Source organism: Syngnathoides biaculeatus, chromosome 18, assembly GCF_019802595.1.
Source record: "Syngnathoides biaculeatus isolate LvHL_M chromosome 18, ASM1980259v1, whole genome shotgun sequence".
In the NCBI taxonomy this organism is placed as follows: domain Eukaryota; kingdom Metazoa; phylum Chordata; class Actinopteri; order Syngnathiformes; family Syngnathidae; genus Syngnathoides; species Syngnathoides biaculeatus.
Window position 1 is genome coordinate 15,975,266 of NC_084657.1, and position 27,528 is coordinate 16,002,793.

Below are 27,528 nucleotides of genomic sequence, written 5' to 3' on the forward strand. Positions count from 1 at the left end.
AAGTCCAAAACACTTTAACAGTTTATTAAACGTAATTATAAGGAACGCTCATTTCTATAATCATGAATCCTAAATTTTACACACAAATTTTTAATACATTTTCCTTTTTTTAAAACGTGTACTTCTAAGTGCTTTGGCATCTCTTGAAAATCGTAATAGAAATATTAAAACCAGAGACAGTGCATTTGTAATGATTAATAACCGATAACAGATAGCACACATTCCCATGTAGTTTATTTGGAACTTATTCACAATGCTTCACCCTTTCTACATTTTGTAATATCGTCGTCTCACTACAAAAATTTCCTCTCAAAATCTGCTACACTACGGGTGTCAAAGGCAAGGCCCGGGGGCCAGATCCGGCCCACAAGATGATTTTATGTTGTCCGCGAAGCCAAATCTACAGTGTCAGTTTCTATGATTCTTGTAAAAATCGGTACCGAAATTTCAAATTGTCATGTGTCATAAATGATAACGTTGAGATATTACAAGCATTTTTGTGTTACCAAACATGAATAGTTGCAAAAAAAAAAATTACCTTTGAGTTCTGATTCCAAAACTAGTTCATAAATTGATGTAAATATGATGAGACGATTAAATATTTTTATTTCACAGACGTTAACTGGCCTCTGAGGGAAACCAGAACTACTAGGTGGTCTGCTAGAAAAATGAGTTTGACACCCCTGCTCTACATAATAATTATTTTTCCCCGATTTTGCAACATGTTCAGGTGGAGCCAATCGTTGCATTTTTTTTGATAAGGCCGGAACGTACTAAAATGCTGCGAGTAATTCCCAGATGTACTGCATAGTACTATAACAGCGATATGTAATGAATACTTGATCAAGAAGAGAATCCATTTGTTTTAATAAGAATGTAAAAACATGATTTTATAAATACACACAGAAAGATTGGATGAACATAAAAAAAAAAAAAGAAAAGATGACCAGCAGGCCACTATATAAACATAACAATTTCATGGGTACTGGGTCCTCACTAAATCATTGAAGTATTATGCTGTTCAGCAAGTTTACTACTGTACTACTGTAGAAGTATTCCTAAAATGTTGCATACTATTTTTCTACTTTGTTAAATTGTTAACTGTGCCAAACAAATATGAGCTGTGGCGACACCTAACGGGACAAGCCGAAAGAAACTTTGTGATAAATCGTTAACATGATCAGGGTTTTGACATAGATATTAATAAGCAATAACATAAGGTCATTTGAGAAAATTTGTAATTGAAATAAAAACGCTGGCGATCCTTGATCTACATTATCAGGATTCTAGTAATTATTCGTTGCATTATTCTTAGTGCTTTCGCCTCTAAAATTCTTGACTTGAAGTTTAAATGAAAATTATTTTTAAATATTTTCTTTATACTTAAAAAGAAGAATCTATTCCTGGAATAACCTGTACCAAACTCACATGTGGCCATTGAGCCAAAAGGTTTCCCCCACCCGTGGTTTAAATATATTTGATATGCACTTGACCGTTGGTCAGCATCTCCTCAACATCCTTTACTTTAAATCCAAACTTAACACGGCTGCATGTAGCGCCTGCGCGTACTCTGCGAAGAGAAACACGTCCGTTACCAGAGTTTTGTTTCTTCACCACCAAGTCGGCTTCGTGATGCCGGCGGCCGGAAGTACCTTTCGGATTGTTGTGGAAGACGCAGTTGTTGGCGCAAGTGTCGGGGTGTGACTCCCAGAAGGACGACGCGCAGCAGCACATGGGTGGGAGGTCCAACTTCTTGTTGGCCATTCGGTCCCTCACCTGGGATCTCAGAGCATCTATGTACCTGTACACCATTGAACAGAGATCTCGTTTCTACATTTTTTTTTTTTTTTACTAGCATTTATGTTGAATAAACAGTTCCAGTTCCGCTGATAATTTGAACACAGGGGTTATGAAAGAATCTGCGCCCCCGCAGTTAGAAAACCACTGGTCTCGTAGAACTAGATCTGGGTTACTCTGAGGGACTTCAGGAATTTGAATGTGATTTGTGTTTTCAGAACACATCCAATCCAATAATAAGAGCGCATGCACATTTGTTTAACCGCACTATGAGTCACAGAAATGATTAAATGAAATTAGAAATGATTCCATGACCACATTTTTTACCTTAAAAAAAAAAGACCAACATTATGAAAGAAACACCTTGTAATTCTCTATTACTCGCCAACTGAAAGGGTCAATCAATATAGATCTCGTGCACCTACGTCACAGAAGTCACGTGACTGGCCATATTGACAAAGTCGGTTGGAGACGTCACGAAAATACGTCTTGTAGCACGACGCCCAGAGTTTTGTCCCATACCGTTAAACATTTAGAAAGTGAAAATAAACGAAGGTACGTGGAAAAATGAGGAAAAAAATTGAAAAATGACATTTGGCATAGAGGACCCATACTTAATGCCAAAGTCGACGTTTTCGCCGATAAGAAATTGGAATGTTAAACCGCTTCCGCTTGTCTTGCATCTACACACGGGTCTGGTGAGTAAGTTGTCGAGAAAAGTAGAAAAGTCTGGACGCATGCAAATACTTTGTTGCTGGATCTGTTCTCAATCAAGAATAAATCCCACATAGTGATGGAGCCACTCAGATTTTTTCAATACAAATATCAATATTTCAATAAATGACCCCTGGTTTTACACAAACCCGCATTCATGATTGGTGAAAAAAAAAAAAATAAGACAGCGAGTTGGCTCCTCCATACACGAAGCTTGTTGTGGCCACACGTTAAACTTTGGTAAACTTTTTTTTTTTTTTCAAATATCCATTGTTCTCAAATGATTCCAATGCGTATTAAAAAAAATAAAATAAAAAATAAACCGCCAGGATAGGCTTCAGACCCCCTATACGAAAGCGTGTTGTGGCCACACGTTAACCTATGTAAACATCACTGTGACCGACGGTTTATTTTCTTTTTTTTAAATACGCATTGGACTCAATTGAGAACAATGCATATTTATTAAAAAAAAAATGTCGGGGAGAGGTTTACCGAAGTTCAACGTGTAGCCACAACACGCTTCCGTGTACTTTGGAGACTCCATCGTGTTTTTTTTTTTTTTTAAACCCATTGTTCTCAAATGAGCCAACTTGGCATTGTAAATACTTCTTGGAAATTTGACATTAAGAAGAATAATTACTACCTGAAATGAAGCGATCGCTACACAGGAGTGTGTGTGTGTGTTTTGGTTGTGCACCATCCATCGATCTTTTCTGGTCTTTTCAGCTGGTATTCTATAGAATGACCTCTTTGTAACAATCAACAACACAACAAGTCTCGGGCATTGTGAATACCGTGCTCCGGTTCAATTTACCCCACACTGTCGAGCAGCTCTTTTTGACTGGAAATATGGTGCCGTGAAAATGGTGACCTCACGTGCACGAGCTCTATAGAGAAGACTATCATCTTTAAAAATGCGGACGATGTGCAGGGGATCTCATTGGATGGGCCAGATTGCCGCCTGTTAAACTACCTGGTCGCCACGATCCCCTTTTCGGTTTCGCGCCGCCTCCTCTCCAGCTCGGCCGCTTTCTCCTCCTCCTCCAGCTTGAGGCGCTCCAGGACGAGCGTCTCCCGCTCCTCCAGCCGCTGCCGGACGTGCGTGAGCTGCCGTGCTCGCTCCAGCTGCCGCTCCTCCTCCAGGCGAGCCTTTTCCTTGTCTGCTTTGATCCTTTGAGGTGCGGAGAAAGGCAAAAAAAAAAGCAAAGGGCCCATAACTAGTGAATAATAGGGAGAGTTATGTAATAATGGGATTAAATTATGCGATTATACGTGATATCGGGCCCCTCTGATGCTCCTCGCTTTATTACATAGTGCTCACACATTGCAGAGACTCCATTAGGTATACCTGCACATTCTAGTAAGTGGCAGCAGCAGCAGCTTGGCAGAGTGAACAATTCTTTAAAAAATAAAAAATAAAGTTAAGAATTAAGGTCAAGCTGTTTATTGCTTGCCACTCCCAGTTGAAGTTTACTGTACAACTCGAAATAAGGCAAAGAGTATTACACGTTGCGTATTTAATCGAACCCCAATTACTTTTGTCTCACGGAGGTATGCTACCTTAATGCGAACACAATGCAAACTGCCATAGATGGACAAACAAAACAACCATTGATGTTGCGGTAATTATAAACCTTACTTATAATCGAAGACAAAACAGTGGGAACACATGCAGAAAATACAATAGTCTCAGGTACATATTCTTTAGCCCGTGCCAGAATGACTAATATTATTATAGCTCAGTTGCAACGGTCTTATTCGGTTTTATCATGAAATTCATTTGTAGAATTTGATGTATTATATTGTCCTCTGGCATCCAAGGTGAGTAGACTAAGGGGCAGCAGGTCAGAGCCTATTAAATTATCCATCCAGCCATCCATTTTCTTTTGCCACTTATCCTTACAAGGGTCGCGAGGAGTGCTGGAGCCTATCCCAGCTGTCAACGGGATGGAGGCGGGGTACACCCTGAACTGGTTGCCAGCCAATCGCAGGGCACATCGAGACAAAACAGCCGCACTCACAATCACACCTAGGGGTAATTTAGAAAGTCCAATTAATGTTGCATTTTTTTGGGATGTGGGAGGAAACCGGAGTGACCGGAGGGAACCCACGCAGGCTCGGGGAGAACATGCAAACTCTACACCGGCAGATCCAGATTAAACTTATTAGTTAAGGCACCACTGTGCAAACTATTTAAATGAGCGAGTGTATTCCGTGCTGTCGTGCCGCACACAAACATGTCACATTGCAGTCTGTCACCTCGCTGTCTTCTTCAGATGCTTCCTGTGCTGGTTGTTCTCTTTCACGCGCTGCCGCTCCAAGCTCATGAAGTGGCGGCGGTGCATCAGGAACTGCAACTGGCGCTGCAAAGGAGAGGCCACCCGTCTATTTCTATGCTCGTTTGTTTAATGAGATGAGACACTACTGACTTTTACCTGTCTTTTCAACTCCTCTTGGTCCTGTATAGGCCAAAGGACTTTCGGGATTCTCAGATCAGACCTGGAAACGTCTACTCCCCACTGGTGAGCACTCGTCTGAAACATGTAAACATGTGATGTCAATCCTGGACTGTGAAGCAGACGAACTACTAGTTAACCGTGCTCACTTCTATTACTCACAGCTTGTGATTGCTTTTGAAAAACTTTGCTCTTCTACCACATCATAGCTTGTTAGAAAACGATACACCTTTGCACTTCTGAACTTCATTCTTAATTATAACCTCATAGAATCTTTTTTTATTTTATTTTTAATTTATTTAGAGTATATGACCCCGCCTAAGGAGAAAATCACTTATTTAAAAACAACCATCGGGTTTTATATGAACTCTCATTTTCAAGTTTTTATCAAATTTTCCTCTCTTGTTACAGGGTTAATGTTTTCACGGTGGAGATATCAGATGACCGTTAAAATGATCGACACAGTGGCCCACAGGAAACCTTTAGCTCCAAGGAACTTCAAGCACAGCAAGAACTCGAACCGTTAGGTGGAAATGCAACAAAAGACTTTGTGTAGTGTTTTGCAAACGAGTACATTGCTAAAATGGGAACTTCCTTAAAAAGTGGGTGGAGAGTAAACAGGGACTCACGCAATGTTTCTTCGCCTGACCCGATTGGAGTTATTTAAGGAAAAGTGAAGTTGCAGGGTGATATTTAATTTTGTCATATGTCTTGAGATAAAGCGGGATTTTTGTTGTTGTCAAAAAGACTATATTGTGTGATCGTGCGGTTAATGGCAGCTTATACGGGGTTTGAATGTAGTTCCAAACCAAAACATGTTGTGTAGGTCTAATACTGCTTGCTGGGTGTCTAACCAGGTGGTATCTGTGTTCATCTTCTTCTACTTCTTCATCTTCATCTTCATCGTCGTCATCATCCTCTTCCTCCCTTAGGACATCACATTCAGTCTCCTATTGGGGACAATGACCATCTTATACCTCACATGACAACTATTTAAAAGGAAGTGTTGGAAGTGCAGTGGAAATATGTAACACCCACATGTCTGGTGAGCGATATCTTCCAGTTGTCTGTGGAAGTCTCTGACATCTCGTCGACGGACCGGCTGGTCTGGCACGCCGCCAGTTTGAGTCGGACCTGCCTGGTGCTGTCATGGAGCTAAGGAAGAGGTGGGGGGAGCGCAAATCAGACCCACATTCTAATGCTAATTCAATGCAAAAGTGCAGGCAGGCGTGATGTTATTTGTCTGATGTATGCACAAAAGCCTCTTGCTGTACCTCATTAACGTTAGCCTTCCCTGGCACACGTTGGTGCTGTTTTGGGATTCTTCTGTCAACGTTCAGCTGCGGAGTTTTAGAAGATTCCGTTAGTGCTAAAGGTGCACAGACACCGCATTCCCTCCCACTTGCAAATAATGTCCCTGCCGTACAGTATTACCACTGAAGGAGCTTCCTGAAGCCTCCTCTTGCTGATGACAGCCACACGATGCCGCACTTGCGCTTGGAATCTTCGCAGGCTCTCTTCATTCTCTCGTTGCTTCTCTGCTTGAAGCTCATCCGTGAAAGAAGCCACGTCCTAAGGGCACAAAAGGTTATCTGCGATGTTTTAATTCAGTCTACCATCACAAAATGTAAAAAGCACGACGAAGTAACAACAAGCTAACTTTAGGCACTCACACACGGATCCTCCTCGAATTCTTGTCCGTCCTCCACCCAGGCTCCCACGGCCACCACCGCCTGGTTCCTCTCGGCCAACACTTTGCTGTACCGGTGCTCTTTCCCCCGCTTGTTGGGAAATTTCGCCCGCGTCTCTTTCGCCGTCGTTGCCCGCTTAGCGAACATGGTTGCTGAGAAGTCGATAACGCTCGCTCGGGGAAGTCCCGAGTTTTCAGTTAACTTTTGGTTCAGCTTGCACTCACGTCATCTTCTTAGTCACAGGATAAACAAATGTATCCGTAAACTTAAATTCGTGTTGAATAATATTCATGGTAGAGACGTTCAAGAAATTGCTTGGCCTTTTCGCTTCGCTTGTCAAACATTGCTTCGGCTCACTGCTGCCCCCTATAGCATTGGTGGTGCAATTCATTTTCCGCCCTCCGACTCCAATCACAAAGCGAGATTGCGTATTCTTTTATGACGGATATGACGACACGTACACACACAAATACATTTTGTTCACGTTTTTTTATTTATTTAAAAAAATGGGTCAGTATTTTGGCACAACGAGTTTCAGATGTACATGTTACTCTGAGGGTCTCTGCTTCTGACAATCTTGTGCAGGGCATCTGAGCTTGGACTTGGATTCAACTGGGGGGAGAGAGAGAGAGAGTAATAGAAGATTATCCATTCATCCATTTTCTGTACCGCTGATCTTTCCAACCGTCGTGAGTATTCTGCAGTCTATTCCAACTAACTGCGAGCGAGAGGTGGCATCCATGACTGGTCCCCAGCCAATTGTGGGGCACATAGAAACAAAAAACTACGGGCCATTTAGACTCTTCAATTAACTTACCACGCATGTTTTGGGATGTGGGAGGAAACCGAAGAATCCGGTGCACCAGAAAACCCGCACAGGCACAAGAAAAACATAAAAACTCCACATAGGATTTAAACCCCAGACCTCAGAATTGTGATGCAGGAGTGCTAACCAGTCAGGATGCACATGCTTGAAAAGTTTTCAGGCATTTTGAGACCCCCAAAAGGTGATTTGTTCGTCAAAATTGTTAATTGTGAGGAACGTCAAAGGCTTTAAACAATAAATTAATGTACCGACGACTAACCTTTATGGATTTTCCTAGATTGGCGAGCACCGGCTTGTGGGCCTCCATGGTGACCGAGTCGGCGCCAATGACGTCGCTGAAGCACTGGTAGACGATGGCAGGGATGCGGTGGACTTGGCAGTGGTTTAGCACTAAGTAAAGAGCCAGGAGGACATCATGTGAAGCAGTCATTCCCGACCACTTGGCCAGCAAACACTGCTGGGAGCGTCCCTATGAGAAGGGATGGTTGTTTGATGGCATTACCTGCAGCTGGAAGTCCAGCGAGTATGTTGGGCTGCTCCAGGGCCGGGCACACAGACGGCCCGCTAAAGGCGTCGGTGTGCAGGGAGCGCAAGAAGGGCGCCGAGCTGCCGCAAAGGTAGTCGGCGCTCTTGTAGTCGGCCACGGAGCTGTCGGACAGGACTGTCACATTCAGGTCTCGGTGCTGCAGGGAGCCCAACACCTCCAAGGGGTCAGACACCACAAAGAAATTCAGACTTTTCCACCGTGCGACAACGAGGCCCTCGAAAGCAGCCGCACCACTGCAAAGTCGCTGTTCACATTATGGGTCTCACGTTGGAGTTTTTGTTAAAGCCTAAGTGTCATCCCTATAAACATTCTAAAATAAATATTGTTTGTGAAAAATACATATAACATTATTCACTTTAATGTCTATACGAAAAAATAATTATGAGCGGAGAGCACATCATCCATGCGCAAAGTTGCGGAAGTGTCATTCGATATCCAAGTGGTCGCCATATTGGTTGCATCTCGTGGCCGTGACGTCACCCTGGACAATCGCCATTGAAAACACGCTCTGGTCCCTACGATGGGAGACGAACACTTCCCTTCTGACACGGAAGCTCTTTTCGAAGAAGCGAACATCTCCCAACCGAGTGAAGTGACTGGAGCAATATTACCCTATCGTTTCAAGCCATATTTAGATGATATGCGGATCACGGCCAAACCGCATGCGGCCAAACCACCTCTCTGCCTGATGCACCTCCGCACAGCGGTGATAAAAACGCAACCCGCGAGCGACGACGACGCCGCGGCCAAACCGCCTCCGAGTCTGATCTACGAAACTGCGGCCCGGCACCACGATGACCCACCCCAACTTGGTGCCGGAATGAGCCACTCTGTCCGAAGCCGTGATCACGGCGGACGAGGCACGGCTTTGGCGGCAGGTGGTCCGGAAAGCCTGACGCGGAAGTCGTCCGGCGCGGACATCAACACATTTAGCACCCGTCATATATACGTGGCTCTTTTGTTATGTTATGAGACGGATTATATGGTCCCCCCCAAACTATTTTTTTTTTTTTTTTTAGTCGCTGTATATGCGCCTACCTGTCATTTGGAACCCACGAAGCTCTTGTTCTTTTCACCCGTGCAATCCATTTTTCACGACGAACCAAGGCTCTAGGAAACTTATGAAGGGTAAATCCTCCCGAGTGTCCAAACAACGTCCAGCAATGCAACGAGCTGGCATTTAACACAAAGGAACAACGAGCTACCTTTCAGCGGGTAAAACTAGTATGAACAGACGAGACCGCTTGGGAACGCTACTGCCCTGTACGTCACTTCCTGCTGCTTCTCGAAAAATCCCTCGAGAGGATTTTCATGGCGGGAGTCAAAATCATGTTGTGTGGTGAAAAAAATGGATGGGTCCATTCTGGCATTAAGAACTACTAAAAATCATGCATTTCATGACAGTGGACCTTTAACTTCTCTCCTTTGCCTTCTTTTAGTGACATGCAAACACTCAATGAAAACAACAAGATGCTCTAAAGTGGCCAAGACGCCCTGAAGCCTTGGTCCACATACTGGCTGGAACTCAGTTGTAGATGGAAAAAAATGAGCACACGCAAAACCCAACAATGAGATACTAACTAACTAACTGCCAAGCCAGCCAGCTAGCTCGCTAGCTGCACTGCCCTGTCTACAGTTGTAAACGAAGACACTCAAGCTCGTATAAAGATGGGAAGGGGGGCGCATTAGGGGAAAAAAAAAAAAAAAATAGAAACCATATCCACACATTGTTGTGTTTTAGCAGATTTTCTTCAGTATCTTCAAACGTGTACATTTTGTGAAACCCTGTAAAGTGAATTCATCGTCTTTAAATTATACTATTGTGAAAAAAAGGTAAATCAATAAATAGAAATACCTTTTCTGCCCATTGGAACTGCTGATCTTCTGCAACGTAGCATGTCAACTGGCAAATTAGAATCTAGAAAAGGAATAACATACCAATACCACTCAAGTGTGAAAAACATCCATTCATTGATTAAAAAACACACACACATCTCTTGTAGGAAAGATGTGAAAATGCAGATTTTTTTTTTTTTTTTTTTTTTGCAAAGTAAAGTCCAGTAGAAGATTTACATCATGGACATCCTTCAGATTTTAAACTTACAGACGGCTCGTCTTTGTGTCGGTAGAAGACGCAAGACGACCGGTCGCCGCTTCCCGCCCGGCTCCTCTCATTCCACATGGACGCGTGTCCCACGGTGTCCCACATGTCCGAAGCGAGAACGTACACTGAGAGAAATCCTGGTGGAGACGAGACGTTAGCGTTCAAGCCTGCGTGGGGGAGTTTCTTGTTTGTGTGGTTAGTGATTTTTGCTTACGGGAAGCGTTGTGTCCCACGGCGAGGATGAAAAGAGAGCACGGCAGCTTGTTTCCGGACTTGAGGACATCACACACCTCGGGACCCCAATGGAGATGAACCTCCCTGGTTAAAAGAAGGACTGAGTTAGAAAAAAAAAAAATGCACAAAATGCCACAACTATTTTTATGGTTTAAAAATATACCACAGGCTATGATCCCAAAACACTTGAATATCATTTCAAACTCATTTCACAACATTACTATTCAAAATAAATGGTTTACAGATAATTGAATTTGGGAAACAAATCCAGTGGACGAGCATCACCGTCAAGAGGTATCACTTCAACATACTTCCTTGACACCAATTCATGTACGACGTTATCAGGCAGGGACTTTTCATTTATTTGGGCCAATATGAGTGGTTAAGGATAGGATTTATTTGTTACGATGTGAACATTTGAAGAATTAAACGTGACTATTCAGGGGTTCACTGTGAACTGGCGGCTTGGCGATAAAAATTCTGCCTCCACGAGTAGAAATGTAATCAAAGCTCCATGGGAGCGTGTGACTTCACGCAAGGTAAGCAATTTGAATTTCGAGTTTTGTTGGACGGAGATGATGAGCGATGCTTAATTGATGGCTGGTTTGATCCGTGCTATAACGCCTGACCTTTGGGGTATTTTGATGAAAGTAAGGGGCGTGGAAACTTGTAAAATTATGGGGAAAAAAAACAACATTTTATCTGTGTTAATTGCGCTTACTCATACCGGCATCGCCCCCCTCGTCTCGTGTTTACCTCTTTTCCTCGAGTTCTTTGCGAATCTGGACATCTTCGTCGTCCTCTTCAAGATCCTCTTCATCGTCTTCCTCCACAGCCCGAGAGTAAACAGACAAAACCTCGCCAAAAAATGTGGCCATTGACTAAGGGAGTGTTCGATTAGTTAAGAAAAAAAAAGTACCTTTATACAGATGGTGCCGCTAACAGGATGCACTTCCGGTTAGCTTCCGCAATTACCGATCTTTTCAAAATAAGATTGCGAGGTCTACCGTTAAAAATACATATGCAGTATGTCCAATTTTAGTAATTATTTCACGAGTTTAAATGAGAAGTCACTTTATGCAATATCCGCATGCTCAATCCAATTGAAATACAAGTTTACATCGACGGATGGATTAGTATTTTGTCTTTAAAAGAAAAACAAATATGAGGACCACGTAGCTATGCATTCATTCCGTTTAAAGTATTTTTTTTTTTTTAACTTTTCGTTTGGATTACTTCTTTTACTTTTCGAATAGTTCATTTTTTAAACAAAGTTCCGCTACGTTTGACACAAGTACTGCACTAAGATTTTTTTTTTAACTTATGGATAGTTCTGAATCATTTACATTATCAGTGCACTTGTATGAAAAACAAAAAAACTGACTCCATGAAATGTCATACCAAAAAATTGGGAATAAGCGAATAATGCCAAATGTTGTTGCTATGTTAGGAATCATTGATTACCTAGTCTCTAATCACAATTTATAACATTATGTCTTAAGACTTAAAGATTGTATTTTACAAAATCAATCCAATGAATTTAATGTTCATCCACATTCTGATGCATAGTGTTTTATTATTGTAATGTAGAACAAGTATTTGTACTAAAAACTTTGACACGCTTACAGATACTTTATTTAAAAAAGAATACAGACAAACTAAATCACTTTACATACCTGTTATACATAAGAAGAAATAAAAACATTAAAAGCACTGCTATCAACCTGCAAAGTTTAATGTCCCATCACATTCAATCTGAACACTGAGGGGATGCAAATAGCTGCAAAGAGTCTCATTATTCTGTTGGATGGATCTTTTGTGTGTGTGTGTGTGTGGTGTGTGTGTGTGTGTGAGAGCTCAAAGCGGTCTGGGCATGTTGGTCACCGCCTCCAGACACTCGTTGTACGCCTCTTGATAATCTTCGTGAGGTTTGATCATGATCACGCAGGTGGGCCTCCTGGAGCCCGCGGACGTGCCCAAATCCTTCAGAAATGGGAAAGATTCGTCACGAAGACCCCGGTAAATCATTGCGAGGAGTGACTCACCACTTTGGAGGGGATGTAGGCATACGGCAGGTTTCTGTCCTCACACATGACTGGCAAGTGGCAGTAGACGTCGATGGGTAGAGTGTCGCCGGCCAAGACCACGATGCTGCACACAAGAAGCGCCGAAGAGAGAAATTTCAAACACTTATTTTTTTTTTACATTTCATACATACATACATGAATATAGTCAAAGGTCTACACACGAGACTACATAATTCTTCTACGCGAGATTTTTGTTGTTGTTGTCTTGAGTTGCAAACGAAAATTTTTGAGTTGCAAGCGCTAAATGGTGGCATTGAACTTCACAACAATCGCCAGATAGCAAACAATTTTTCAAAAAAGGTGAAGTCGTTACTTCAAGCTATTTATTGTCATTCCCAGTTCACATTCAAGCAAGAACAATTACACACAAGTATTTAATCAAAAGACAAATTATGAAAGTCTGACGGGTCTTTTGAAATGTGGAACATAAACGTAATAATAGATAACTGGAGTTCCAAGTTTGGTAACGTAACGATTTCAACACAAGAGTCAAGGAACCATTAAATTTAGTTTACAATATAAAATCACGGACTCACCCTTTCTCACCCTTTCCAATAAACTTTTGAACTTCTTTCACTCCTCGACGGATGTTCTTCAATCTGGACGCTGAAAAGACAGCCACCATTTTAAAAGGAAATAAAAAGAGCTTTTAATCACTCTTTTGGCAAAAGTCGAGCTAAAATAATAATAAAAACAGAGCTTAATTAGACGAAGTCACTCCATTCAATGCAATAAGGCTCCACGAATAGTTAAACTATGTCACGAATGGAAAAAAAGGTCACGTTAAAGAGTTGACAATACCTTTTTTAACGCATTTGTAGAGTTTCTTGCTGAGCTTTCTCGTGGCTAGCGGCTGTGCGATAGCGTTCACGTTAGCCGCCAACTCTTGGTAAGACCTCTCGTTACCACCTTTGGCCGCCGTGGCCTCTTCAACGGCGGCCACCTTTTCTTTCTTTACTTTCGTCATGTCCGAGCTCCCAAATTAACAATGGATTGGGTTTTTTTTTTTTACTAATGATAAAGGCAAAAGCCAAAACACAACATGTGGCGAGCTCTGGCTTCTTCTTCTGAAATGTGTCTCGGCGTGAAGCACCAACAGCGCCCCCGACTGGATCGAAAATGAACGACAGACGGGATTAAAAAAAAAAAAGAAAAAAATCTGTTTCGGTGAAAAACCAAACAAAATACAGTCCAAATATTATTTATACGTATAAAAATGAATATAAATAAATGCAATAATGGTCATTAATTTGAAATAACACTAGTGTCGGCAGGGCAGCATATTTGTTTCTTTCGGGGTCGCCACAGCGTGTCATCTCAGATGAACGCACATATGTTTGGCACAATTTTTACGCCGGATGCCCTTCCTGATTTGGCACAATTTTTACGCCGGATGCCCTTCTTAGGGAGTGGAGGCCCCAGTGGGATATGAACCCACAACCCCTGGTCTTCCAAACCAGCGCCCTCACCACTGAGCTACGGGGCCTCCCCAAGGGAAGCATATTGATGATGGATATTTTTGATTTTCAAACCCTTGTCATGTTTTATATATGATGCCGTATAGATCCATCCATTCATCTATCCATCCATCCATCCATCCATCCATCCAATTATCCGAGCCTCTTATCCTCACAAGGGCTACGGGAAGTGCTGGAACCGATCCCAGCTATCAACGGGCAGGAGGAAGGGCACACCCTGAACTGGTCGCCAGCCAATCAATCGCAGGACACATAGAGACATTATTTTATTTATTTGTTTTTAAATTGAAACTGGCTTGACCATACTCTTCAAGGGCATGCCGTCATCTGGTGGTCAATTGGCCAAATTGAATATTCTTTATTTTTGCTGTGTTGTGGAAATAGACAACGATGGTCTTCTTCCTCTGAATCGTCACTGGATACTTAAAAAAAAAAAAAAAATACAAATTTGGATGTCTAATAATGCAATTTCACAGGTGCTATTTTTATTATTATTTTTTATTTCTGAATTCAAATACATTAGCACAGGATTTTAAAGAATATGTTTAATGCTTTTTCTGTTTAAAGTGGCGTCCCAAGCAACAGTTGCTATTGACATCATGAAATGGAATGTTTTGGCAAGGCCGCGGAGGCGTCAGGGCAAATTTTCGTAATAATCGTCTCCCTCCGTCTGGTAGACGTTCTCCACGGCTGCGGCTCGGTGCTGGAGGTTCGGAGGCAACGACGACGAGCTGAAGCGCACCGAAGGGACGAACGCTGGCTGCTGATGACTGCAACGCAAATTCATCGCCGTCAAGAGCCCAGAAAACAACAAAGTCGGCCTTCACGAAAATACATTTGTATATATTTTGGAAAAAAAAAAAAAACAAACAAAAAAAACCAAACTTTGTGTATACTTTGGATTAAAATTGGATTTTACAAGGTCGATGTCTATTTTCAAGAAATAAAGTTTTTTTGTGATGACAAAAATATTTATTTTTGAGAAAGAAATGGCTGTAATTTTTTTTTATAGATAGGAGCCATAATTTAAGACATACATTTTCAACATTAAAGTCAGAATTCTACGCAAATAAAAGTTCTCTTATTGAGAAAAAAGTTGTAATTTTTTGGAAAACAAAGTTCTATTTTTATTTAAGATAGAATGTCACGATTTTCTCAGATTTTTCTTTTACAATAATTATTTTTTTTAAATTAATTAAAGTCACCATTTTGTAAATAAAATACATTTTGAGATATTTTTTCAGAGAAAATGTAATTTTTTTTTCTGGAACAAAATCTTTAGTTTTATGAGAATAAGAGTAAGAATCTATCCATCCATCCATCCATTTTCTTAGCCGCTTATCCTCATAAGGGTCACGGGGAGTGCTGGAGCCCCAGCTCTCAGCTGCCAGGAGGCAGGGTACACCCTAAACTGGTTGCCAACCAATTGCAGGGCACATAGAGATAAACAGCCACACTCACAATCACACCTAGGGACAATTTTAGAGTGTTGCATTAATGTTGCATGTTATTGGGATGTGGGAGGAAACCGGAGTACCCAGAGAAAACCCTCGCAGGCTCGGGGAGAACATGTAAACTCCACACTGGCGGGTCTGGGATCGAACCCGGGACCTCAGAACTCTGAGGCCAACGCTTTACCAGCTGCTTTACCGTGGCCGCTTAAAATTGTCTATATTCAAGAATTTGCAGGTGATTAAATTTACTAGAAATATACATTTTTAGATTAAAAAAATGAAAATGTTGATTGATAAGACTCAAAAAAGAAGACACGCAAACCTTCAATGAACCCGAAGAAATTGGCAAACTGAAACGTATCGCGTTACAACTTCATAACTTATTAATTTAAAGTACAGACCTTACCAAATTTAAAGAGGAAATTTATTACATTATAATGAGATGCCAAACATTTTTTTTCCTGATGTGACTGCAGTCTGCTTACGTAAATCTGTGAAGTTCCCTAAATGCCCTCGGGTGTGCTTTTAATCTTTATGTTATAAATCGGCTCTCTGTTTACCTTTTAATATTTTTTTTCATTCCTTTAAAAAAAAGGATTTTTTTCAATTTATTTAAAAAAAATTCAATATATTTACAGAAAAAAAAAGAAAGTAGTTTAGGTTGAAGTCCTATTTTAGGAGAATAAAGTTACTATTTGTATATTGGCCCGTCGAGACGTGTTGATTCTGCCTTTGTGACAGCTGGTCTAGACCTTATGACCCTAAGTGCCCTATAACTAGACTTTAAATTTGATTTTGTAGTTCAAGTCATACATTGCGTGAATTGAACAGGAATTTACACAGACCGACATTCTTGACTATTAAAAAAAAGTTTTCTTTTCCTGACATCGATCACAGTATTTCCTTCCATGATGACTGTCGTTTATTTGTCAACATTCAGTGATGGCGGTCGAAGCGGAGATCTCAAATCTACGGGCTGGAGCCGAGAAAAATGTGAAACAAAGGTTGAACATCCTCTTTTTGACACGAGCTGGTGACTGGTTTGTGCTTTTTGCTGTCTTTTTTTTTTTTTTTTTCCAAGCGCCCTTATACCCGTGACGTGACTCATCTTTTGGTCTGAATTGCACCAGGCAAGCTGTCATGACAATAATATGGCAAGTGAGAGATGTAGCGCATAAAAAAAAAAACCAAAACAAAAAAATGGGGCCAATCCATGGTATGAAACTTACATTTTGGTGAGTCGCCTCCGTCGTCTACCTGAAGGCCAAAAAAAAAAAAAAAAGTTCAGTTCCTGTTTCGTAGCTTTCGCTTTAGTTCTTACAGCCTTACTTTACTGCTAAATTACAGACTCACGTTCAATAGTTTCATTTTAAGAGAAGTATGAGATATTTTTAAGATATGAAGTCAGATTTTTTTGGGTGGAAAAAAATTGTCCTATTTGTGAGGGTTTAAAAATGGAGATACTGTATTTTCTTTATTATTATTTTAAAGCGATAAAGTCATAAATTTTTTAAAAAAAGTACCATATTTTGAAGATTAAAGTCAGAATTCGAGAAAAATAAAAGGTTGGCTAATTTAAGAATAATTGGTCCTACTCTAATTAGAATAAAATCAGAAGTTTTCCCCAGAAATAATTCATATTTATTATGTTGAAGTCATAATTTTACAAATTACATAGTAATAATATGAAAATACATTTTCATATTTTCAGATCAATTTAATAATTCGATGAAAATGAAGTCATATATTGTAGTTTCAAAATGTTGCATATTTTTTCCAGTAAAGTTGGAATTTTACAAGAATAAAGTAAGACTTTTAAAAAAGATGACTATATAGAGATTAAAGTCATAATTTACATAATTTCTTTAGATTTTTTTTTAGGATAAAAATGTAAAAAACAGCAAAAGCTTTACTTTTACTTTTGCCCAAACAGTTTAAGTTAAAAGCTGTAATTTTACAAACAAAAACCTATGGATTTTGAAGAGTAAAATGTTTATTTCCCCCCCAAAAAGTTGTTTAGTTTCATAATTAAATTAAATTTTAGGAGATTAAATATGATCGCCAAGACATAAAGATCAGAATTTTACAAGAATAAAGTTGCATGTTTTCAAGAAAAAGTTGTATACTTTCAAAATGGAAAAGGAATTTTGTCAAGAATAAAGCTGAATATTTTTCAGATACAAAACCATAATTTTATGAGGAAGAAAAAGTTCTTTCCGAGATAAAAAAAAAAATAATAAATAAAAACTCGACCCTAAAAATGAGGAAGTGGCAAGGCTGATCTGGGGGCGCCTGGCGTGACCTACCGACGATGGCCACGACGCCAGCGATGGCGACGAAGAGCGTCAACCCAAAGAAGACGCCCATCAGCAGCATTGATCTTGGGCCGTTGCGCCGCTGGATGAGGAGACAAAATGCCACATTTCGTGGGAATGCCTTCACAAGACGGCGAGGCAATAAAACACACTTTAATCGTGATTTACAATTCAAAAATGGATTGATTGGAACAGGCTTGTATTGAAAGAGTTTTAAGCATATTAACCGGAGGATTTGATTCAACGCGTCAACCTTGGAGTGCCATATTGTGAAAACGTCTCACTGTATCCAGATGCAGAACCACTTTTAAGAAGAAATAGGGTGTGAATCGTACTATTTTGTCTTGATATTTGGGTTATTTTGATAACAATGTGTCACTGGTGTTCCTCAAGGTCCCATTGTTTGCTCCCCTGCAGTTACATCCTTTCTTAAGATTTGTGGAGTGTCTATGGCGCGCAGAAATGTCTGACCTCATTCTGAATTATGATTTTGATTGAGGACGAAGTTTGGAGCCCTTCCAAGGAAGTCGTCTGAGCTGGGGGGGGAAATAAGTCAAAGTGGACAATTTTAACTCAACTACATCAGCATTTCATATTTAGGTTTACATACAAAGGTTACACTTTCGCAAACTTGTTCTCATAGCAATTATGAGACAACGTTCACTAGCCATCCAGAGCAGTATTCAATTAAAGCTGATTCTATTTTTTTGTTTCAAAGTGAAGGTATGATTTGTTGTGTTGCGTCGCACCTGCTGTGCTGCCGACAGCAACGCCGTCCGTAAGCAGGTCTGTCTTTAAAGTGGAAGTTTGAGGAGCTGAAAAAGAAAGAAATCTTTACTGAAAGTGTTCAACAAATGCGTTAGCCCCACACAAAATGGAAGGTTTAGGCATCAGCTGCTCCGAATGAACAGCATTGGTTATTTCGGTAATGGTTACTGCACCAGTGTGTAAGACATCTTCAAACAAAATTTTTATTGTTACCCATGCATTTTCTCATTTTAAAAGAATTACAAAATTCAGTATTAAAACATTATTTCTTGAGTTTCAGTTTCTATGACCTTCTATGAAAAAACCCTCAGCAGTCAGTGATAAGACGACATGAAAATAATAGCATACCTTAAAAGTATCTCTCTCAAAACAAAAATATATCAATAAATGTAATATTTCTATAATTTTGTTCTCCAAGCCTATCTATCTATCTATCTATCTATCTATCTATCTATCTATCTATCTATCTATCTATCTATCTATCTATCTATCTATATATCTATCTATCTATCTATCTATCTATCTATCTATCTATCTATCTATCTATCTATCTATCTATCTATCTATCTATCCTATCTATCTATCTATCTTCTATCTATCTATCTATCTATCTATCTATCTATCTATCTATCTATCTATCTTCTATCTATCTATCTATCTATCTATCTATCTATCTATCTATCTATCTATCATCTATCTATCTATCTATCTATCTCTATCTATCTATCTATCTATCTATCTATCTATCTATCTCTATCTATCTATCTATCTCTATCTATCTATCTATCTATCTATCTATCTATCTATCTATCTATCTATTTAATATTTCCATTAACGGGACAAGCTGAAAGGAAAAGAAGAAGAAGAAGAATATTTCCATTAATTTAAATGGGGGAAATATGATATGATATGGTCAAGGAATGGACAAAACTTTAAGACTAGGCATTGCTGTATGCATTTTTAAAATGCTACATTTTTGCGCATTGGTAAACTACATCTTGTGGATCTCTGGGGGTGTGGGTACACCGCACTGATGTAGTGGTCCACATGACTGGCGGGATAAATGTTAAAAAAAATTGATGGAATGACTTTCTCACCGTCCTTTATGATCAGCTTGATGTGGTTTTTCTCATCATTGAAAATACCCGACACCTTCACCCGGCAGCCGTACACTCCGGCGTCCTCCTTCTTCACGTTCAGGATAGTCAACGGAACGTTCCCGGCCTCCAGCCGACCCAGCATTCTGTACCTTTGGTTTTTTACCATCACTCTGGATCCGTCGGTGGAGATGATCTCCTTAGCGCAGCCTGACCACGGCAAAGTTCCCTGGCTCCAGCAAGCCGGCATACGCCCGTGTTTAATGACGTCGTACCTGCAGGTCAGTGTGATGTTCTGACCCACGGTGCCCACCACACGCGGGGTGCCAGACTCACAGACTTAAGCAGAGAAACACAAACTTACTATGAATATCACATCTTCAGATACTCTGCTTTCCTCTAGCATTCCAAGAAATTGCCCGTTGGTGTGAATGTGAACATGGACGGTTGTTTGTTTATATATGGCTTGCGATTGGCCGGCGACCAATTCAGGGTGTACCCCGCTTCTCACCCAAAGATAGCTGGGTTAGGCTTCCAGTAAGCCCACGACCCTAGTGAGGATAAGCGGCTCAGAAAATGGATGTATGTATGATTGACTGATCACAGTCACCTAACTATTTGATATTTTTCCATTCAATATCAGAATTGCTTAGGAAACAGCATGGTGGCATCTTGGAACTGAGGTGACTTCAGGAGTTTTATTTAGACAAAAGTAGTTCTTCGCAATTAGGTTGTGGCACCTATAGGTAATGGACCTTTCTGACCTGTCAATCACTCATACAATAACAGCCAATCAGATAGCAGCATTGTCTTAACCCCTGGCTTGACCACACCCCTCTCGCTGTATTATCCCACAAGCAATGCCGGTTGTCAGTAGCGTGCGCTTGGAAAAGTTAACGTTACGAAGAAAATGGTCCTCAGATGTGCTTGGGGAACGTGCAATTCTGATGAAAGATATCCTGCTAGGTTAATTCATTTTCCAAAGCCTAAAACACAGTTGAGGAAGTGTCTACGATGGATTAAAGCTCGTGGAAGAGCGCACGTACAATTAAATGTGGACATTATCAACAAACACTAGGCTGTATGTTCGAATGTAAGTGAGGGGGAAGTATCTTCTCTGAGTTTGATTGAATTATTATCAATGCTTTATACATTGCAGAAGAACAACTTTCACTTTGTTAGTGTATCACTGACTGAAGTGCGTAATGTTTTATGCCAAAGAGTCGGGTTAGTGATGCGTAAATGTGCTACGTCATGCAAGAGAAATAATTTGCCTATTTGTATCACATCAGACTTTTAAGACAGAGCACTGGGTTCCATTACAAGCTAAGTCAAATGAATACACCCACTCACTTCTAAAGACTACAATGATATTACTCACGATCTTTCCAAGTAAAAAGTACTCACCCTGCTTTACATGCGCAGTATGATTCCATTATTTTACCCTGTTGGATTTCACTAATAAGTTTCAAACTTTTTTGCATCGATCGCCATCATTTCACTGTAACTCTGACATTATGTCCTGCTCCTTCCAAAATCTCAATTCCGTGTAAATATCCTTGCGTGAAATAGTTGAGACCTCTCCGTAGAACTCTCTTGCATAAGTCTGGCGCATTTGGCAAAAAACATACCCCAATATTATCTGGAATAGGCGATAGAGAATCCAGTTCAAACCTGTTATGTTCAGTCGCCATTTTGGAAGATTGTGGGGCATAGCAACTGTAGCTAAGGGGGCGGAGCTGAAGATCGCCAGTCGGAAAGATCCATTACAGTGCGGTATTTAGACGCTTTGAGGGGTGCGTCAATTAATCGCACATTTTTGCGATTCACGGGGCTTCCCTTATTTATCTAATGACAGCAAACAAAAGCATTAAATAAATTCCATCAAATTCACCAGAGATGCTAATTAATAAATGAATCAATGTGTGTAGATCGCGACAGACATATTTTGCTTGTGGAAGTTACCTGTAACACGTTTTGGTCTGGCCAACAAAGGAGAGGATGAAAAAATGCTGTCACTGAGAGAGGGCGAATGGGAAAATCTGATTGGTTAATGAAGCAATCTCGTTGCTAATTTAATTTTAGTGAAATTGGCCAGTCCCTAGTGATTCTGAAGGCGCTATGCAGATTAGACGTGGGATGGCAACCCTTAGTGGCTGAAAGGTGATTGGATGAAAAACAAGCTTATATTCGCACTGGCAGCAACGCAGTAGAGAGAAATTTTATGGAATCACAGTATATTTTTGGACTAAATGAAGACAATTTCATTGACCAGATATTCAAATTAAGGTTCTAATAGTCCTTAGGCTAGTCAAGAACACTTTGTAAAAAAAATATGTTCAGTATACCTGTAAGGAGGCAACACAGGATCAATGTGCTGAAGCGGGTCGTCATCTTCATGTGGCACGAGCGAGGGTCGGCATTTTCGTAGGCCCAGTCCAGATCGCAATGAAAGCGTGTTTGCAGATGTGATGTGTGTGTCCTGAAGTGTATGTGTGATTTTTTTTTTTTGCACACATGACTTTATTCGTGTGGCTCGACTTCCTGTGCAACAAAAGCCCCTGGGTTTCACTTCATGGTGGTCATGAGCGCTTAGTCACTCAAAAAAGAAAAAGTTGTCGTCATGGCCGATACAAAAACGTAAAGCACATTTTAAAAACACCTTGCCTCTTTCTGCTCATTAAAATGAGAAAAAAAGTCATCAAAACAAATGTTAAATTACATTCATAAAAGATTTATAAAATATTGGTCATCCCAACTGCTAAAAAAAAATGAAAGTAAAACATTAAAAAAACGCCCTTCCTATTGGGGAAGGCAGAAGAAAAGAAAAACATTAAAAAAAGCTAACATAAAGGACCTGTCGTCCCATTTGATGAAAATAAATAGAAATAAAGTTGTATAGTTTTAAAGAAAAACAAAAGACTTGTCCTCCATAGTGGTTAAAAAAAAAGAAAAAAAAGCACTGCAAACTAAACTGTCTGCCAAATAGTAAAAAAAAAAAACATTTGTTGGAATTACTGGTACAAAAGGAACGAAGAAAATGAAAAAACTCAGAAAAAAAAATCTTTGTACTAGAAAGAAAAGAGTGAAAACTGGCCACTGGTAAAAAAAAGATAAATAAAAATTAAAAAGTCTTCTCTTCTCAATAGTTTAAAATGTACTTTATGTTGATTCCTGTTTATAAGCTACAGAAAATCAGTATTTTGCCACCAATACTTACAATATCTTATCTATGCTATCTATGCCATTAATATGAAAATACACTACATAAATACACTACAAAATTACGCAGATCCCCGCCAGGTTTTGGCAACTTTTTATTGTGAAAAAAAAAACAAACAAACAAAAACTAGATATATTTTTTTGTTTACAGGTCATACTTACTTTTACTTTTATCATACTGGATGCAATAAGTTCCAGAAGTATGTAGAACGTAATGGTGATTTTTGCAAAAGATGTAAATCCTTATTTAATTAATTAGAACATTATGAAATACATGACATACATGTATTCTCAAAGCAATTTGAAAAAATTACTAATTAAGCATTTTTAAATTGCGATTTGATATTTGAGGCTATTTTCACTGATTTTCTTCTTTGACTGTAAAACAAAAATGAATGAGAAAGAAAAACTTGCATCCCACTACAGATCCACGTCCTCCTCGGCCTCTTCTGATTGGCTGCCGCTGCTGTCTGTCATTGCTTTCTGATTTGACCTCCTGATTCCTGCAGCCCAAAATAAACGAGTAAGATTAGAAAATGCAATTTCTGTAGAAATTACATGCGAATTTTGAGGAGCTGAAAAAAATTTGTTGTGGAGTTAATTGAATTGTTGCAAGGAGGAAAGCGAGTCTTGGGCCTGTATTTGCTTGAAGCGGTCATGAAATGTGCAAGGAGAAAGTATACACACGAATGTTGCAGAATTTGAGGTTTTCGTGTGTGTGAAAATGTGGGTATTTGGGGAATGTGGTATGTAGTTCCTAAAATGTTCCATATAAGAAATGGTTTGAATAAGTCAAGAATTAGGAAGCAGATATGTAAAATATCCATCCATCCATCCCCCATTTTCTTAGCTGCTTATCCTCACAAGGGTCTTGGGGACTGCTGGAGCCTATCCCAGTTGTCAATGGGCAGGACGCGGGCTCCACGCTGAACTGGTTGCCAGCCAATCACAGGTCACATGGAGAAAGACAATAGTCGCACTCACAATCACACCTAGGGGCAATTTAGAGTGTCCAATTAATGTTGGATGTTTTTGGGGTGTGGGAGTGCCCGGAGAAAAGCCACGCAGGCACGGGGAGAACATGCAATCTCCACACAGGGAGGGCCGGGATTGAACACGGGACCCAACGCTTTGCAGCTGCGCCACCGTGCCTGTGTAAAATATGAACGTGTGCATTTTATCGTGAAAAATGTGCAATTTTTTTTGTTAAACGTCACATTCACATGACCATCTAAGTAAATGTGACGTTTAACAAAAAAAAAATGTTCCACGTTTTCCTAACTGCTGAGCAATTTTTAATTTTTTTGGAAAGTGGTAAAAGTGTTTTTTTTAGGGTTAGGTTTTTTTTTTTTTTTTTTTTTTTTTTTTACAAGCGTGTATGTGTGTTTTCTTGTACGCACTGTAAACCACAGTCAGTACCACTGCAGGTATGAAGACGATGAAGGAGATTCTGAGCGTGTTTCCGAGGAACAATCGCAGACTGTTGCCGTCTTGCTGGCGAACAGGCGTCTGTTGCGAGAGACAACTGGTAGAAAAACACCAAAAAATGCCATCTGCCACCCAGTTCTGTTCCGTTTTCCATACCTGAACCCGTGCCACCACCGGTCCGGTTGTGTCGTCTACTGTGCTGTCCCGCAATATCGCTCTCTCTGTGACATCACTTCCTGTCCCTGGTACAATATGACCACCTAGTGTAGTCGGTGGGGCATTCAGGTTCCCAGCGCCTGAAGGAGTATGTCAGGAAAGCAGTTTGAACTTTTCTTCTCTTTCACATAAAGCAATTTGGGCAATTTTTCAATTGTAAATGGCGTATGATGAACCGACGTTTGATGACGATGAGGAGTACAGAGAAGGTTTTGTCGTTGAAGGGTCCCGGCAGCTGAACCCGGCAGTGGTAATAGCCAGAGTCCGAAGAGCGAACGTTAAAGATGGAGAGATAGGACGCTTCGCCTGGGCCTGAAGACACTGAGTACCTTCAGAAGAGGGCAAGGAGAGGTGGAACCATGGAAACCACAGGCAACCTTTCCGTCAATTGTAAATAAAAGGCTTGAAAGTTGATTATTTGTAAGAAATATCAAAGATGCCATTTTCTGTAGTGAGGAGCCTCAATTACCGTAATTTCTGACCTACAGAGCATATCTGCTTATAAGCCTCACCCAGGACATTTGTAAAGGAAATACCATTTGGTACATACATACGCCGTAGCTGTGTAAAAACCGCAAGTGCCCACATTGAAACAGGAGATATTTACGAAGACAGTACACAGAAAGAGTTTTCAATATTTTACTACCTTAGCTTAGCTTAACGCAGGAATAACACAGTAGCACGAAGAGGGATGATAAAAAAAAAAACACCGGTAAAAAAAACAAAATCAAAAACAGCCTTGGCAACTACACAGTAGCAACACGGTAGCAGAGCACTAAGAGGGTCAGTTAAAAAAAAATAAAACATACCTAAATCACGGAGACGCAGCAGTAACACAGCAGCAACGTTGGAGCTCGGCACTAACAGGGCCAGTTTAAAAAAAAAAAAAAAACGTACCGGTAAAAAACACTGAGACATGGCACAGCCCTAACAGGCCCGGTTAAAAAAAAAAAAAAAACAACATAACGGTAAAAGTCACTTCCTCAATACATTGATTCCACCGTCTCACTTTGACTTTTTCCGCTCGAGTGCCCCCTTGCGGCCGTTGGAAAAAATGCACAAATTAACCGCATCACAGCATAAACCGCAGGGTTGAAAAAAAATTGGCGGTTTATAGGCCGGAAATTACGGGAGGTTGTTGTACTGTTGTCTGCTGCCTCATTTTTGTAAGAACGCAAATTCCCGAAGTCACAGATGCCCGCTTGTCACCGTGCTATAATAAATACAAGCAAGTCATATAACTAAAGAAATACAATCATGTCGATGATTGAATCAGTCAAGAAGTGGAGTCTATATCACTTAGATCTGTTGTAGGAAAGCATTCTGGGATTTGTAGTCCTGGTGTTTTGCAGCATACCTGTACGAGCTCTTGTACATGATGCGCTCGCCGGCTACATTGACCAGCATGTTGTGGCAGGAGAACATGGCCGGCTCACCTCTCCCCCAACACGTGTGCAGGCCTCTCCGCTTGGCTGCCGCCACCCTGCACGGCAGCGCCACTTTACGCCCGGACACGCCCACCACCGTCTCTGCGGGACCCCCCCATACTGGTGCGACCACAAAAAAAAAAAAAAGAAAAAAGATCATTGCCAATTCATGAGCGACCATTGCAGCATTGCACCACTGCCATATCGCTAAATACTGCCTTTATCTTCAAATTTGAGAAAAAAAAAAACACATGAACAAGGTGGAAGGAATTATGAACTATTCCAAACAGGAGTCAGTGTTAGTTCTGCTAAAAAGCTAAATACAAAAATGTCATGAAAAGCCTGTTAGAACACCAGAACTTTATTTGGGGTTAATAAGAAGCACTTTCAATGGTGGCAAGGTATTATAGACTTCATTACGATTGGCCACTTCTGAGCATAGCCCCATCCCCGGTTCGCAGCGCACATTTGCAACAACTCTGTCTCGCTTGTTTATTTTCAATTTTACTCTGAAGGAGGGATTTATTTTTGCTAAATTTAGCTATACAGGCTATAGGTCATATTAAGGATGGAAAAAGGCTTGAATTGATTTATCTTGGAACATGTTTTTACATCACAGACATTTAAACAGGGGGGGGAGACTTTTTAAAAAAAATCTCCTCTGTATTTATCATTTAAGCAGCGTATGTTGTCTTCAAAAGAAAGTGCGAGGACAACTTTTTACTTTTTTTTTTTTTTTTTTAACATGAAATAGACTTTTCTTTCGTTCATGGACGACAGTGGCACCTCCTTTTTTCTTATTCAGCGACATTTCGACCAATCACACCAAAACAAAGCTGTCCCTCTTTAGCTGCTTGCACTCACCTGTGACGCCGGCGACACCGGTGACCAGGCAGAGTCGGACTAGCAGCAGCATATTTACCGACGTGTTCCCATGAGATCCACGGCAGATGGATGGACGGACAGACGCAGGAAAAGCCAAGCAGATGACTCAGTTTTGTCACTTCCCCTTTCCTCTGGATGGTACATATTTTTAGAAACCCTATCTGAAGCTTGAATAAAAAAAATAAAACACAAAAGCATCTGCTGCTGACATTTCTTAAACATCTGGTGACAGGTCATCGATTCTCATGTTGGGCTTCATTCCTGTCTAATAAGATTTCTTAAATTGGAAACACAAACACGACTTTATTGACTCAATGGACTGCATTGGACATATAGATGATAGTCACATTGGCAACTGACCAAAAAGGCTGCAAGTTTCAACTTTTAAGTCCCATGATTATACAGTATTATTATTTCTTTTCTTCTAATTGGCCAATGTCAGGAAGAGAGATGGGAAAAATGTCTCGCAGAAATTTTGGCTGTGCCATGTATTGCTGGTCCAGTGGCATGCACAGATTTTGTTACCAACGCAACTTGAGGTGGAGATAAGGGTTGACGAGGCAATGCAAGTGACAGAGCCCAGAGTGAGTAGAAAAAGTTCTCACTCCTGGAAACAGCATAAGCTACACTGTGTGTATGTGACACTTTTGGTGTATTGTCATACCTCTTATAGTGAATCGCAAGTTAGTTTAATTCGAACACACGTAGAAACTCCAATGTTATGCTCAAAAACAGAAAAGTAGAGCTGTGAAACCGGCTGCATGTATTTCATGAGATGAATT

General features: G+C 40.4%; 5 protein-coding genes across 8 annotated transcripts; all 5 read right to left on the reverse strand.

Moving 5' to 3' along the window:
- Positions 1-850: 850 nt before the first annotated feature.
- Positions 851-7,008, reverse strand: ccdc15 (coiled-coil domain containing 15). Of its 2 annotated transcripts, XM_061803943.1 has the most exons (11): positions 6,641-7,008; positions 6,402-6,539; positions 6,242-6,307; positions 6,006-6,122; positions 5,822-5,917; positions 4,947-5,045; positions 4,771-4,874; positions 3,860-3,910; positions 3,485-3,682; positions 1,653-1,801; positions 851-1,570 (listed from the first exon to the last, which is right to left on the reverse strand). In XM_061803943.1, exons 1-11 carry the CDS (start codon positions 6,803-6,805, stop codon positions 1,521-1,523), a joined length of 1,233 nt encoding a protein of 410 aa, XP_061659927.1. In that variant the 5' UTR covers positions 6,806-7,008; the 3' UTR covers positions 851-1,520. The 2 variants fall into 2 exon arrangements, with proteins under 2 accessions (XP_061659927.1, XP_061659928.1); XM_061803944.1 differs by lacking the exon at positions 3,860-3,910 and having other exon boundaries at positions 6,641-7,007.
- Positions 7,009-7,128: 120 nt separating this feature from the next.
- psmg1 (proteasome (prosome, macropain) assembly chaperone 1) lies at positions 7,129-11,348 on the reverse strand. 2 transcript variants are annotated; one of them, XM_061803946.1, is made up of 7 exons: positions 11,126-11,348; positions 10,350-10,453; positions 10,136-10,272; positions 9,887-9,949; positions 7,987-8,167; positions 7,744-7,874; positions 7,129-7,270 (listed from the first exon to the last, which is right to left on the reverse strand). In XM_061803946.1, the coding sequence occupies exons 1-7, from the start codon at positions 11,245-11,247 to the stop codon at positions 7,193-7,195; spliced, it is 816 nt and encodes a 271-aa protein (XP_061659930.1). In that variant the 5' UTR covers positions 11,248-11,348; the 3' UTR covers positions 7,129-7,192. The 2 variants fall into 2 exon arrangements, with proteins under 2 accessions (XP_061659930.1, XP_061659929.1); XM_061803945.1 differs by having other exon boundaries at positions 7,987-8,185; positions 11,126-11,347.
- Positions 11,349-12,204: 856 nt separating this feature from the next.
- nhp2 (NHP2 ribonucleoprotein homolog (yeast)) lies at positions 12,205-13,554 on the reverse strand. Its single transcript, XM_061803527.1, has 4 exons — positions 13,258-13,554; positions 12,993-13,062; positions 12,415-12,520; positions 12,205-12,352 (listed from the first exon to the last, which is right to left on the reverse strand). Exons 1-4 carry the CDS (start codon positions 13,421-13,423, stop codon positions 12,227-12,229), a joined length of 468 nt encoding a protein of 155 aa, XP_061659511.1. The 5' UTR covers positions 13,424-13,554; the 3' UTR covers positions 12,205-12,226.
- Positions 13,555-14,415: 861 nt separating this feature from the next.
- havcr1 (hepatitis A virus cellular receptor 1) lies at positions 14,416-22,053 on the reverse strand. Its single transcript, XM_061803426.1, has 7 exons — positions 21,917-22,053; positions 19,569-19,907; positions 18,453-18,518; positions 18,175-18,239; positions 17,691-17,785; positions 16,618-16,641; positions 14,416-14,704 (listed from the first exon to the last, which is right to left on the reverse strand). The coding sequence occupies exons 1-7, from the start codon at positions 21,966-21,968 to the stop codon at positions 14,569-14,571; spliced, it is 777 nt and encodes a 258-aa protein (XP_061659410.1). The 5' UTR covers positions 21,969-22,053; the 3' UTR covers positions 14,416-14,568.
- A 483-nt stretch (positions 22,054-22,536) lies between these two features.
- On the reverse strand, positions 22,537-26,828 carry LOC133491906 (hepatitis A virus cellular receptor 1 homolog). Of its 2 annotated transcripts, none has more exons than XM_061803627.1 (6): positions 26,726-26,828; positions 25,792-25,981; positions 24,615-24,763; positions 24,375-24,514; positions 24,210-24,299; positions 22,537-23,293 (listed from the first exon to the last, which is right to left on the reverse strand). In XM_061803627.1, the coding sequence occupies exons 1-6, from the start codon at positions 26,775-26,777 to the stop codon at positions 23,264-23,266; spliced, it is 651 nt and encodes a 216-aa protein (XP_061659611.1). In that variant the 5' UTR covers positions 26,778-26,828; the 3' UTR covers positions 22,537-23,263. The 2 variants fall into 2 exon arrangements, with proteins under 2 accessions (XP_061659611.1, XP_061659610.1); XM_061803626.1 differs by having other exon boundaries at positions 22,897-23,293; positions 24,191-24,299.
- Between the last annotated feature and the right edge of the window lie 700 nt (positions 26,829-27,528).